At 33.1% G+C, this 13,674-nt stretch overlaps 1 protein-coding gene across 9 annotated transcripts in view; it reads left to right on the top strand.

Moving 5' to 3' along the window:
* The window catches only part of LOC106876779 (uncharacterized), a 786,971-nt gene that overhangs the window by 313,890 nt on the left and 459,407 nt on the right, over nucleotides 1-13,674 (top strand). For 2 of the 9 annotated variants that reach the window (XM_089364782.1, XM_089364783.1), the window contains exons 4-5: nucleotides 3,900-4,053; nucleotides 6,203-7,161. The exons of the other annotated variants lie outside the window; for them this stretch is intronic. In XM_089364782.1, the coding sequence (XP_089220908.1) occupies nucleotides 3,900-3,991 (92 nt within the window). In that variant the 3' untranslated portion in view covers nucleotides 3,992-4,053; nucleotides 6,203-7,161. Of the gene's footprint in view, nucleotides 1-3,899; nucleotides 4,054-6,202; nucleotides 7,162-13,674 lie in introns of those variants that run through there. 9 annotated transcript variants of the gene reach the window in all.

Raw genomic sequence — 13,674 nt, 5'->3', positions numbered from 1 at the left:
ATAATTATTATTATTATTATAATATTAATAATAATAATAGAAAGTGATAAGTGCTGAATCTGTGGGCAAAATGGTGAAACCGTATGGCATATTACCAGCCAATGTACGCCACTAGCCCAGAAGGAATAAAAGAATTACTATGACAATATAGCCAGGCTTGTCCATTGGACACCTTGCAACAAGCATGGACTTGATGGAGGAAAAAATTGGTGCGACCACAAACCTGAAGGCATCATTGAAAATAGAAATGCAAAGATCCTATGGGATTTTATGATTCAGTGCAATCATGAGATAGAGAATAGGAAGCCGGACATAGTCTTAATTGAAAAAGAAAACAAACTATGCTTGACCATAGATATAGCATGCCCAGCTGACAACAAGGTATGCGATAAGGAAGAAAAAAGTCGAGAGATATGATAGGTTACCTTGGGAAGTTAAGCAGTTGTGGTCGATGAAAAAGGTAGTAGTAGTACCAACAATTGTCGGAGCCTTGGGAACAGTGAGTAAAAATCTTGAGGAGTACGTGGAACAAATAGGGGCTGCAATAAGGGTGGAGCACTTGCAGAAAACAGCACTGCTTGGAACTGCTCGAATACTCCAGAAGGTGCTCAAAAAATAAGAGGTGTTACCTTAGTTCACTGGTAGTGAACAGCTGACACTGTCATACATCTCCAGCGTTAGAAGCTGTGCAAAGGCAATAATAATAATAATAACAATAATGATGATAATAATAATTCTTTCTACTGAAGGCACAAGGCTTGAAATTTCTGGGGAGGGATCCAGTCGATTATATCAACCCCAGTGTTCAGCTGGTACTTATTTTATCAACCCCAAAAGGATGAAAAGCAAAGTCAACCTTGGTGGAATGTGAACCCAGAATGTAAAGACACAAAATGCCACAAAAGATCTTTCCCAATGTGCTAATGATTCTGGCAACCCCATTGCTTTGATAATAATAATAATGGTTTCAAATTTTCGCACAAGGCCTGCAATTCCGGGTGAGGGGCTCCAGTGCTCAAATTGGATTTATTTTATCGACCCTCAAACGAGGAAAGGTAAAATCAACCTCAACTGAATTTGAACTGAGAAGTTAAAGACGGACTAAATGCTGCTAAACATTTTGTCTGGCATGCTAATGGTTTTGCCTTATTTCTGACATATTTTATCGATCATGGTGCCCAATAAAAAGATGTTGAAGACTGTACAAAGATGAAAAAAATGAAATACAAGAAATGACTGAAATGGTTCGTGAGTGGATGTATATCAAGTAAATGGGTGTGATCATTTGCCATTCTCTATATAGGCACAAATGCAATTCTTTCCCAAACACCTTGCACTTCATATTTGAGGCTCTGCTGAAGCTATAAAGTGCTATTCAGACACTCAACAGTGAGTCCACTGCATCTTATAGCAGAAACGGCTGTAAGCTAATGAAGTTCATAAGATAATCATTTATTCCTTTGCAGCCCACCCGAACCTTTGGGCTGGCTGGTGTCCATTCTCCTTTGCTATCATGAAGACGTTTTGGAGCTGGATTTTCTACGGGCATCATGCCCTTGCTTATCCCCCAACCTCAGTTTTTAGACATGAGTGGTCTCGAGACCAAGGCCCAATCACGATTTTTAAGAAATGTGGTGGAAAACTAGCACAGGAAGGCAGGGACGCTACTCCCTGAGACCCCTTTTGGAGCACCGCCCCACTACCTTTTTTACCGATTCTGCCAAAATGATTCCATCATGCTTTATAAAGAAATTTTAAAATCTAATGAGCTTTTGTTTAGAGATGGATGAGATGGGGTGAGGTGGGTTTATAAATAAACCTTGTTTTTGCTTTTTTTAAGTAAATAGGAACATACAGAAATATGCAAATATACATAAGCACACTCACACAACCACACACATTTATGCACACAGAAAGAAACTTTTATTTTTGTTGCATAGACACCAAGTAGGATTTTGTTTAATCAGATTTACACTCTCTGTATGGTTCTTTGTTTGGTTTTTACATATGTGCAGTGTTAGTTTCTTTTCTGCATAGATTCATATAATGGTTTGTATGTGTTGAAGTGAATTTGACCTTGGGCATATATTACACACACGCACGCTCATATATGAATGTATGTATGTGTGTGTGTGTATATATATATATATATATATATATATATATATATATATATATATATATATATACATACGTATAGACACACATATGAGTGTATGTTTGTGTGTGTATGTTTGTGTGTGTATGTTTGTGTGTGTATGTGTGTAGATAGATCTATATGTTTATATCTACATTTACCTATATGTGTATATGTGTGTGTGTAGACATGTATACATACATTCCTGTATATATATATATATATATATATATATATATATATATATACGTACGTATGTATGTAGGTATGCTTATGCACACATGTGTATAAAGACTGAAAATAAAACAATGCAAATCCGAGATATATGTTCTCCAGATTTCAAGCAATAATAGAAATTAATCAATCTATCTTATATACAAAATAAAAATTATTTAAAATGAATTGAATGTTACAAAGATAATCTTAGAAGCTTGACTTTTTAGTAAACACACAGTGAATCTTAATATAAGAATATGGAGACTATGTCTAACCCCAAGATCTTTCTCTTTGTGGCCAGAAAGATTTATTCATCTGAATATCTTCTATGTCTTCAATAACATCCCAACAAAAAGTGGTCACTCATTCTGGTCTGCAGAGAGAAAACAGACTACTTAACTGATTTGTCCAATTTGCATAACAGTGCAAGCAATGGCAATAGGAATGAACAGATGGAGGGCAGTATCATGTAAGCAATGTAAGGTATACTTATTAACACGTTTTTAAGAATAATTTGTATACTCTGACCTCTATTTATTACTTCATGTGTGTCAGTCTGTTAAAGTCTGTCATACCGGCCATGATGAAATAGCCTTTATATATTTAATCCTTTATATTGAACACTCAATATTTCATCTATTCAATAAGACATATTCCATATATTCAATAAGACATTCAATACTTTATTTCATAGTACCATCCATTTTTATTTTATATTATATATTGTATATTATATTATATATTGTATATTCCATATTCTATATCCCACATTGGTTTTGCAGGAATATAAATAAAACATAAAAAACAGAGTGTTGGAACTCTTTTAAACAAAATAATATATTCCTCTATACACAATCATACAAAACCCCTTTTTTTGTATTTATTTTTACTCGCATATATATATATATATATATATATATATATTATTATTATTATTATTATTATTAATAATAATAATATGACACCAAAAGAATGAATGAGACCTTGATATTAGGTAAAATAGAGGAATTTATCTATAAATATAATATGTGACAATTAGTTGGTTCGCACACACATACACACACACATATATATACACATACATATATACGATAGGCTTCTTTCAGTTTCCGTCTACCAAATCCACTCACAAGGCTTTGGTCAGCCCGAGGCTATAGTAGAAGACACTTGCCCAAAGTGCCACACAGTGGGACTGAACCCAGAACCATGTGGTTCGTTAGCAAACTACTTACCACACAGCCATTCCTACGCCTATATATATATACATATCCACACACACACACACACACATACACACATATATATATATATACACACATATATATAGATACACTCACATGCATACAGATTATCAGTTTAATGTGTTTTTTTTCTCCTCTCCTCTGTTTCTTTCCCATTTTACCTTCCATAAATACAACTTTGTCCAGCATTGTCTTTGCCAGTTATAAACAGTCACTGTTGCCACTATTTTACTGTTACTATATTTTTTTTATTTTTTTGCAATGCTGTTTGTATTATTTTTTTTCTCTTGTGTTTATTGACAAAGACAACAACAACAACAACAACGATGATGACGATGATGATGATGATGATGTGGAGGAGGAGGATGATGTAGCTTTTGATTCTGTTGTTGCCTAAAAGTAACCTAGGGCTATGTTTAAACTCCAGAAAAGTATAGAGCTGTCAAGAGCCCACCAAATGTATAGCAATTTTGTTATTCTTTTCCTTTTTTTTTATTGCTAACAATTTACTGTGACAGTTCTTATGTAATGGCTTTTCTCATTCTTTTAGTCCTCTCCCCACCCCACCCCACAATACACACACACACACACACAAGCACACACTCTCTCCTTCTCTGTCCCTCACTCTTTCATTCTTTCTATCAAGCACTCTGGTTCACTCTCTCTCTCTCTCTCTCTCTCTCTCTTTTTCTCTCTCTGAATACCTGGGTAAAATGAATAATGTTTCTTTGTGCTCCAGTCCACTCACTCACACACACACGTACACACACACACACACACACACACACATGCGTGCACATGGAGAAAATTGTATCCAATTTGATTCCCAGAAAAACAAATATTTAGAATGCATAACACTGCTACACAGGTAATTTTGGCAAACATTATGCACCCACACAAATATCTATACCTACACAGGCACCTGTCTACCTATCTATCTATCTCTTTCTATCTAGTGTGTGTTTATGTGTGTGTGTGCATGTGTGTGTATACGTGTGTGTGTCCTTCTACCTGTGTACCTACTGATATATCAATTCATGTATCTATCTATCCATATTCATATATATATATATACACACACACACACACACACACACACACACACACACACACACACACACACACACACATATATATATATATATACACACACACATATATACATATATATATATATACACACACACATATATGTACATACATACGTATATATATGCACATATATATACAGATATATATGCACATAATATGCTATAGATACATAGTCCAACTAAAGAAAGCACTAGCATTCTGTTATGTAATTACAGATCGTTATGCAGAAAATTGTTATTTTTGTGTCCAGTTTTACATTTTATTGCCGATTAGACATGCTACTGAGGTATTGTTTTACAGCAGGTGCTAGGAACACAAATTGTGACTAAGGTTTGGTGGAAGATTTTAATTCAAAACTTATGAAAACAAGACATTTGTACTACAAAGCCAGAGGTGGTTTCAGCCAAGTTGGTATCGAAAGGCTTAAATATAGCAAAGAATTTTGTAAAATAACTTAGTTATCATTAGGAACATAAATTGTGACTAAGGTTCGGTAGAAGATTTTAATTCAAAACTTATGGAAACAAGACATTTGTACTACAGAGCCTGAGCTGGTTTTAGCAGGATTGGTATCGAAAGGGTTAAGGACATCACATTAAAAACACTGATTCTTGTTGGGTAATCCAAGTCAAGCAACATCAGGGTTAGCTAGTACCGGATGGTCACTCACTTGTGGATGCTAAGTACTGTTGTTTTGGGTACAGTAGCTCACTTGCTCACCACATGGTTTCATGTTCCATTCCACTGCATGGTTATCTTAGGTCAGTTTCTTCCACTTTAGCCTCAGGTTGACCAATGTCTAACAAGTGAATTTTGTACAAAGACACTGTGTTTAAACCTATTGTACATATATATATGTGTGTGCATGTGTGTGTGTGTGTATGTGTGTCTTTATGTTTTTGTAACCACTATCAGTTGACAGCTAGTGTTTGTTTTCCAAAAGAGACTGAAAGAATTAGTGCCAGATTAAAAAAAAAAAAAGGGCTGCAGTAAATTTGTTCAACAAAGCCCTTAAAGGCAGTGCCCTATTATGACCCCAATCCAAGGACTGAAACAAGTGAATGCTAAGACATCACATTAAAACCACTGATTCTTGTCAGGTAATCCAAGTTAAGCAACATTAAGGTTAGTTAATACTGGCTGATCACTCACTTAAGGATCCTAAGTACCCAGGCCATAGCTGTCTTATTGTTTATATTTTCTCCATATTTTATTGCATATCATTATAGTTTTTTTATTTTTATTTTTTGTTTTATTGTAATTGAAGTCTTGTTTTAATTGAAATAAGGTTTTCTCATTTTTGCCATATTTTGGAAAGTTTGGCATCAAGCAATTTCTTGAATAATAGACAATACTTATGGAATATGGTAGTTTCAGATTCACTGTTGGCTCTATTGCCAGCTATTTCGTTCTGTCTGAGATATAATAGCCAGTGTTAATAGCAATAATGAGCGACAAAGAAGCTCATTAATGCCATTGTCGCTAAATTATGATTTTTCATTTTGTAAAATAAAAGAAACGTCCACAGCAGCAGCAGCACTAATAAAAGCAAGAAGGAAGTAGCAGCACCAGCAGCAGCAGCAACAACAACAACAACAATAATAAAAACAATAGTAATGCAATGATGAAACAAATTACAACAACAAGGAAACAGCAGCAGTAGCAGCAGTAGCAATAATAACAACAAACAGGGACACTGTTAGGAAACAAGCAACAACAACAAAAACAGATGAAAACACCTGACAAAGGCAGCCAGAATAACAACAGCAAGACTAACTACAATGATTGCAGTAAGATCCAGTGTTGTAGTGAGGAGCATGTAACAACAACAGCAACAACAAATGAAAGTGAAAGAACAAAAATAGGATTGGTGAAACAACTACAACACCAACAAGGTCCATTGATGTGGTTAGGAAACAGGTTATACAACAACAAAAGCAAATGAAACAACAACAACAACAACTGCCACTATTATAAAGCTCCATGCAGCAGCATGAAACAAAAACAAAAATAAAAAATGGAAGAGAAATTGGTAGAAGAGAAGACAAAGCGAAATTAAGCAACTTTATCCATTTTGATGAAAATAAAACTATCTGAATATAATAAGTACATTAATGAATTAATTAAAACATTTGGAAAAAAAAAAAAAAATTTCTTCGTCAATATCTGTAATATCGGATTCTTCATAAATTCTGTTACGCATATTCTGCTTGATGGACCCCATGCACCGTCACATACAGATATTGCACGAGTGTTAATTCGCACACACATACGCACTCACATGTACATGTGCATACACAAATACAAGTACACAAAGCACACACACACACACACACACACACACACACACACACACCTTTATATATTCTTAGATTTTATTATTGATATTCACACACACTCATGCACCCACATATGTAATTGTGCATGTGTGTATGTGTGTGTATGTGAGTGTATGTGTATAAATATATGTGTAGGAATGAATGAATATATATGCATACTCATTGATTCATGCATTCACATAGATTCAGACATAGTCTTCTATATGCATTTTTGATATATTTAAACACTCACATGTTTTCACAGAATGATATTAGTAGTGCTTAAAGTATCATTTAGTATAGATTTAATATTGATTAACAATACTAATCAATAAGATGATTATAAAACTTTGAAAATGTAGAGATTTCAGATTTCTTCTGTTAAGTATTTCAAAGGAATTTTCCAATAAGAAGAGTGAATTTCACTTTAATCCGTTAGATTTATCAATGATATGAATAAATGTCAACATTAAAGCAGTTGTTTTGTTGTATTTTTCTCTGTATTTTGTCCTCAAAGAAGTTGTTAGGTTAAGGTTTAAACTTTTGTATTTAAAAAGATAAGAAAATTAAAGTAAAGAATTCATGGTATTTGTCCTTCTCATTTCTTGAAACCATTATGTTAGTTGGAAATTTCATGGAAAAGCTCCTTATGATAGCTGCCAGCTTCCAGTTAAAGTCCCCTGTGCATGTTGCCAGCTTCAAACTAAACCTGACCTGATATTTGCCAGCCTCATTCTAAAATCGCTATTGATTCAGATTAAATCCTCTTATCTTAATTGACAGTGTAAGGTTATAAGAACCAAATGGCAATTAGAAGTGTATCTTTATATCACTTACTCTGATATAAACAGCCACAATTTCCATGGTATGACACTAATTTATCATCTTCTTTTTTTACCTGTTAATTATATGTCACAATCTTATTTACTGACACAAAGTTTCAGTCTATATTTTTCTCCTCTTTTTTTTTGTGCCACCTCAAAGGACTAATTTTATTTTGTTTGTTTGTTTTATTCCTTCAAACCTACTCTTTGTATCCTCCAGGGTCTTGAGACACCATTAACCATTTCATGTTGTTCATTAATTCTCACCATTCACTGTGTCTACGTCCCTATTCCAAAGCTTCTTTGCATTAAAAGTTATTCTGCCACCATTACTTCTCTCCCTTCATTACAGTAAAGATTGCATACATCCCTTGTATTCTCTACCAACACTAATAGTAAGAAATCATTATATAATCTCTGAAGATGCTACAAACACTTATTAAGTTAACATCGTACTTATACTAACTCTGGTACACATCATACGTTTTGTAAATATAATAAAATATCTGGACATCCATATAGTTTCACACTGAATCTCAATGATTACATTAATGTGTATTGCAGTTACAAACTCTTCGAAAAATTACAAGCATTCATAGAATCCTGTCTCTGCCTTATTCTGAAATCTTTATTTATTATTTGATTAAACTGCAGAATAGATATGTTTAATTCTTTGCTTGTTAGCTAGCATCAGTAGCCAAAACATCAATGAATTACATGTTAAGAATGCTTCAGCCAGTTGTATATTGAATATATTCAGTTGCTAAAATTACAAAGGTCACTTTGCAAAACTTCACTAGTTCAGTATTGATCAGAAAATATCATTAAAAATTCCATTAATAACATATATATATATGTCTCCATGGCATTATTCCTAAATTTCTTCATATTATGGACTTATTAACATGTAAGTTGGACATAACATTATTTTCAAACTGTAGATATGGTGACAAATATTTCTCCTACTACACCATAAGTCATAAATAATACTCTCCAAGTGATCTGCAACTATCTAATTTGCTTCATATGCTCAAATATTAAAATCAAATGTTTATTATTCTGTAATTACAGTCCCATTATCTTGAGAGTCAGTCACATCAATAAAATTCTTTGATACGTAATTAACCCTTCTTGATAAATTTCAGATGAAACACTGCTTACATTGAAACATTATATTAAATATAATCTAGAATTTAGGAAAGATTTAGTCAAATAGCTTTGTCCTTATTAAACTAGTCTTTAGGTCATAACTTAAAGAGACTGTCACATAAATTTTTTTTGGAAGGAAGCTATTATTTGACTATAAACATTTCAGAATTAGTAGCTTTGATTCATAGAACCCATCTTATATGGGTTGGCATCAAAAGGTTTTAATTTCAAACATAGTTTTACATACTGAGTTCAAAATGTGTTAGAATTGACTTCTTTTTTTTATATATATATATTCATCTGGGTCATTATATGATAGAAAAGAATAGAAAATACTGGAAGTCAAACGTGTCATCTAAACCTGGTACTCTAATTTCCTGGCTGTATGAGTGTTTATTAATATTACAGTGAAAGGCAGACATTTTCTTTTCTGGTGGTTGAAAGGAATGCATGGTAAACAAGAGTGAAATAATGGAGCACAAATATTGGCTCTTTGATCAAAGCTGCTTCAAGTTCAAGTTCCACTCGAGAGGCTGAGTGAGGACAAGTATGTCCCTTAAGAAAGAGCTTGTCCTCTGTGTGTGCCAAAGAACACAGCTGGCTTAGAAGGACACTTACCCTTAACAGTCAGTAATCTTTGGATTTGTGGGGTCCTTTGATTGATTGAGTGAGTGAATGAGTGAGTGGGTGAGGGATTGACCTTAGATGACCATCTACCTTTTATTGTAATGTTTTATTACGTATTATCTTTTTTGTTTTGCACAACAGATCTGCCATTGCGATTTCTGTTCTTAATACTTCAATTTTTTATTGTTTTGTGTTATTTTACTCATGTTTTAATAGCTTATTTATTTCTTTTAAACGTTCTGGTTTGACTTTTGATATTCTTTGACTTTGAGGGTCTATACTCTCTAGTGAGTTGATCTTTTGGAATCCAACATTGTAGTTTGATCTTCGAAATTTTTCTAGGAAAATTTTCTAGAAGCATTTTGTCATAGTTTCACTTTCAGGGTGGGATACAAATACAAAATAATCACATTGAATAGAAACATGTTCCATTCATATCTATTGATACCATTTCTCTTTTATTCATGTGACACGAGGAATAAGGTTCTTCCTTTTATTTAGATAATCATCCTTTATATTGTGCACCATTATATTTGTTTCTGGCAATGCCAAGTTTTGCATGCTCGAATTTTCATTTTTTATGCATTTAATTCAAAGTACTCATTCCCCTATTAACCTTGGGCTAAATGATAAGGTTTTATTCCTATTTGTATTGTTTGTTATCTTATTTATTTTTTTGTGTGTGAAGGGAAGGAATTGGTGTTGAGAAGAACTGCACTCCATTAGTTTATCTAAACATGATGTCAGATTTTTATGTGGTATCAGACCACTATGAATACATGTAATATATTAATTAGAGGCGATAAAAAAGAGTCAATAAACTTCACAAGAATTATACTTGTATTAGAATTAACCTTCAAGATTTTCATAAGTTTTCACAGTTTTCTTTTCAATTAGTGATGTACATTCTTTTTTATGGAGGTCATCATATAGTGTTTATTCCCTTGTAAAATATTACTTGTTATTCAATGAGGTCGACTTTGCCTATCATTCTTTCGGGTTCAATAAATTAAGTGCCTGTTGAGTACTGGAGACAATGTAATAGACAACCCCTCACCCATATTTCAGGCCTTGTGCTTATAATAGGAAGGATTATTATTATTATTATCATCATTATTATTATTATTATTATGATTATTATTATTATTATATATAAGGTAGTAAGCTGAGAGAATTATTAGTATGCCAGGCAAAATACTCAGCAGCACTTCAATCTCTCCAAGTTCAAATTCTGCGAAGGTCAATTTTGCCTTTCATCTTCACAGTGTCAATAAAATACATACCAGTTAAGCACTTGGGCTGCTGTAATCTAATAGCCCCCCTCACCACCTCCCATTAAAATTTTAAACGTTAATCCTATAGGAGAAAGGGTTATTGTTTTATTATTTGATGAAAACTCTCATCTTATTTTGTTGGGTATGATGGAAAGTGTCAGCTGTCCACAGTCAGAAGACACTTGTTTACTGAACATGCTTCAAAACCCCTGTGGAGAACTCTTGCAGTTCCAAGCAATGATGATTTTTGTTGGTGTTCTACCTTTACATCTGTATCAATCTTTTTGAGCAATGTTGGTAGTTGAGTGCTGGTATTTCCAAGCACGCCAGTTACTACTGGTATCATGTCCACTCTCTTCATTGCCCACAATCTGTGCATTTCCCATTTCAAATCATCATAGAGGCAGTGGTTTTGTAGAATTCTTAGAACATCAAACAAAATTATATGTGCTTGTTCTTCTGGTTCTTTGCATCTGTGTTCAAATTCCACTGAAGTGAACTTTGCCTTTCATCTTTTCAAATTCAATAAAATAAAGTATAGGTCAAGTACTGTGGATTAATACAACTATTTAAATGCCCATCCCCTCAAAGTTTTCATTCCAATGCCTAAATTAGTAGTAATTATTATTAGTTTGAAGATGATTGTGTGACAGAAAGGATAACGGACCATACTAAATTCGAATTAGTTGACAAGTTTGAAATTCTCTCCATTTTAGGCATAGACATGGGTGTGTGGTTAAAATGTTTGTTTGGCAACCAATTGGTTTTGAGTTCAGTCCCATTGTGTAGCACTTGGGGCAACTAAGTGTCTTCTACTAAAACCCTGGGACAATCAATGCTTTGTGAGTAAATTTGGTTGATGGAAAATGTGTGGAAGCCCAGTTTGTATGTATGCACGCATGCATCTGTGTGTGTGTGTGTGTGTGTCTTTATGTTTGTTTTTATCTCCACCACCACTTGACAACCAGTGTTTCTTTTTAGCGGGGTATTTTCACATCCATTTATCTTAGAGGTTTAACAAAAGAGACAAATAGAATAAACACCAATCTTAAATAAATAAGCTGAGTATAGGGGTCACTTTGTTCACCTAAGCCCTTCAAAGTTGAGTCCAAGCATGGCCACAGGGTCAGTTTGTTCAACTAAACTCTTCAAGGCAGAGTCCAAGCGTGACCCCAGTCCAATGTCTGAAACTAACAAAAGAACACAGATAAAAGATTACATTTTGACTTCTCAAAGAAATTTCTGCAAAAAACATTTACTGGAATTAGTTGCATCAATTGGCAGTACAGCACCATTATACATTTACTCGCAATGTGCCTCACAATGGCAAAAAAAAAAACTATTATCATTAATTGCTTTTCATTTCTCAGTGCAGTCAGGAAGCAGAAAATGGCGGAACCATGAATTAAAATCTTTTCAGTATTTAGTCTTTCATTCTTTCAGAAAGGCCTTCATTTTGCTGGAGTCAATAAATGAAGAACCACTCCAAAGACAGGGGACAATTCAGTTAAGTTTACTTTCCCCATCGAAATCTAGGAATTGCATTTTGTTAAAAGCAATCCGCAAAATATGTCGTTTGGTGTTTTGTTTTTCTTTTTCCTGAATTTTAAACAATGGCAAATTTATATTTGCATACTTCTTTTTAGACTAGCATTAAAACTAAATAATTGAAAGTGTAGTCGAATTATCTATTTGCACTTAGTATGCTGTCAATTCGTGCATAATTTTTAATAGAATAGATGCAACAAAAATTGCCTTATATAATCTTGCATGAGTATGTAAAAAAAATAATAAAAATAATAACCCTTCAAAATAACAAAACATAAAAAAAAACAAGGGATTGAAAACATATGAAATATAGAAAATAAAATATATATAAAAACATGATATATGAACCTTTATGAACTTATTAAGGCATATGTTGTATTTTGTATTGAAACAACACATTCATATATTGTGTGCTTGTATGTACACAATGGAAAATTATGTATGTATATTTGTGTGTGTTTAGTTGTGAATTTTTATAGTACGTATGCATATACAAGCAATCGGTTATATACACCGATGTAGAGCATAATTGCACACACACACACACACACACACATATTATATATATATATATATATATACATATATATATATATAGGAAAATGAAAAATAAGACAGAATGCTAAACTGGAAGCATATTTTAATAAAGATTTATGACCGGCTTTCATTGTGAAGCAAATTTTCAAGAAGGAGAATGAAAATGTTTTTTACAAAGAAGTGCAAAATGAAGAAAAATTAAATAAAAAAATAATATATAAAAAAATAAATATACCAATACATTATATTGTCTTTGAGCTTTTGAAGTTCAACGGTAGTTCATGTATATAATGGTTGGAAAAATAAGGATGCATGAGAATTGAGAGTTGTGTTAGGTCTAAAAAAGGGTTAAAAGTTTGTGTTAAGCAGGAAGTGTGGTGTCAAAACAGGAAGTGTGTGTAAGGGGAGACAAATGTTGAAAAAGAGTTCATAACTCCAACTAAAAACATTTGTCTCCCCTTACACACACTTCCTGTTTTGACACCACACTTGCTGCTTAACACAAACTTTTAACCCTTTTTTTAAACCTAACACAAACTCAATTCTCATGCATCCTTATTTTTCCAACCATTATATACATGAACTACCATTGAACTTCAAAAGCTCAAAGACAATATAATGTATTGGTATATTTTTTCATATATTATTTTTTTATATATTATTTTCTTAATTTTGTACTTCTTTGTAAAAAACATTTTCATTCTCCTTCTT

This window comes from Octopus bimaculoides, chromosome 16 (genome assembly GCF_046866305.1).
Source record: "Octopus bimaculoides isolate indiv1 chromosome 16, ASM4686630v1, whole genome shotgun sequence".
In the NCBI taxonomy this organism is placed as follows: domain Eukaryota; kingdom Metazoa; phylum Mollusca; class Cephalopoda; order Octopoda; family Octopodidae; genus Octopus; species Octopus bimaculoides.
Note: the sequence above shows the minus strand (reverse complement) of the source record. Positions and strands in the feature narration are given on the sequence as shown.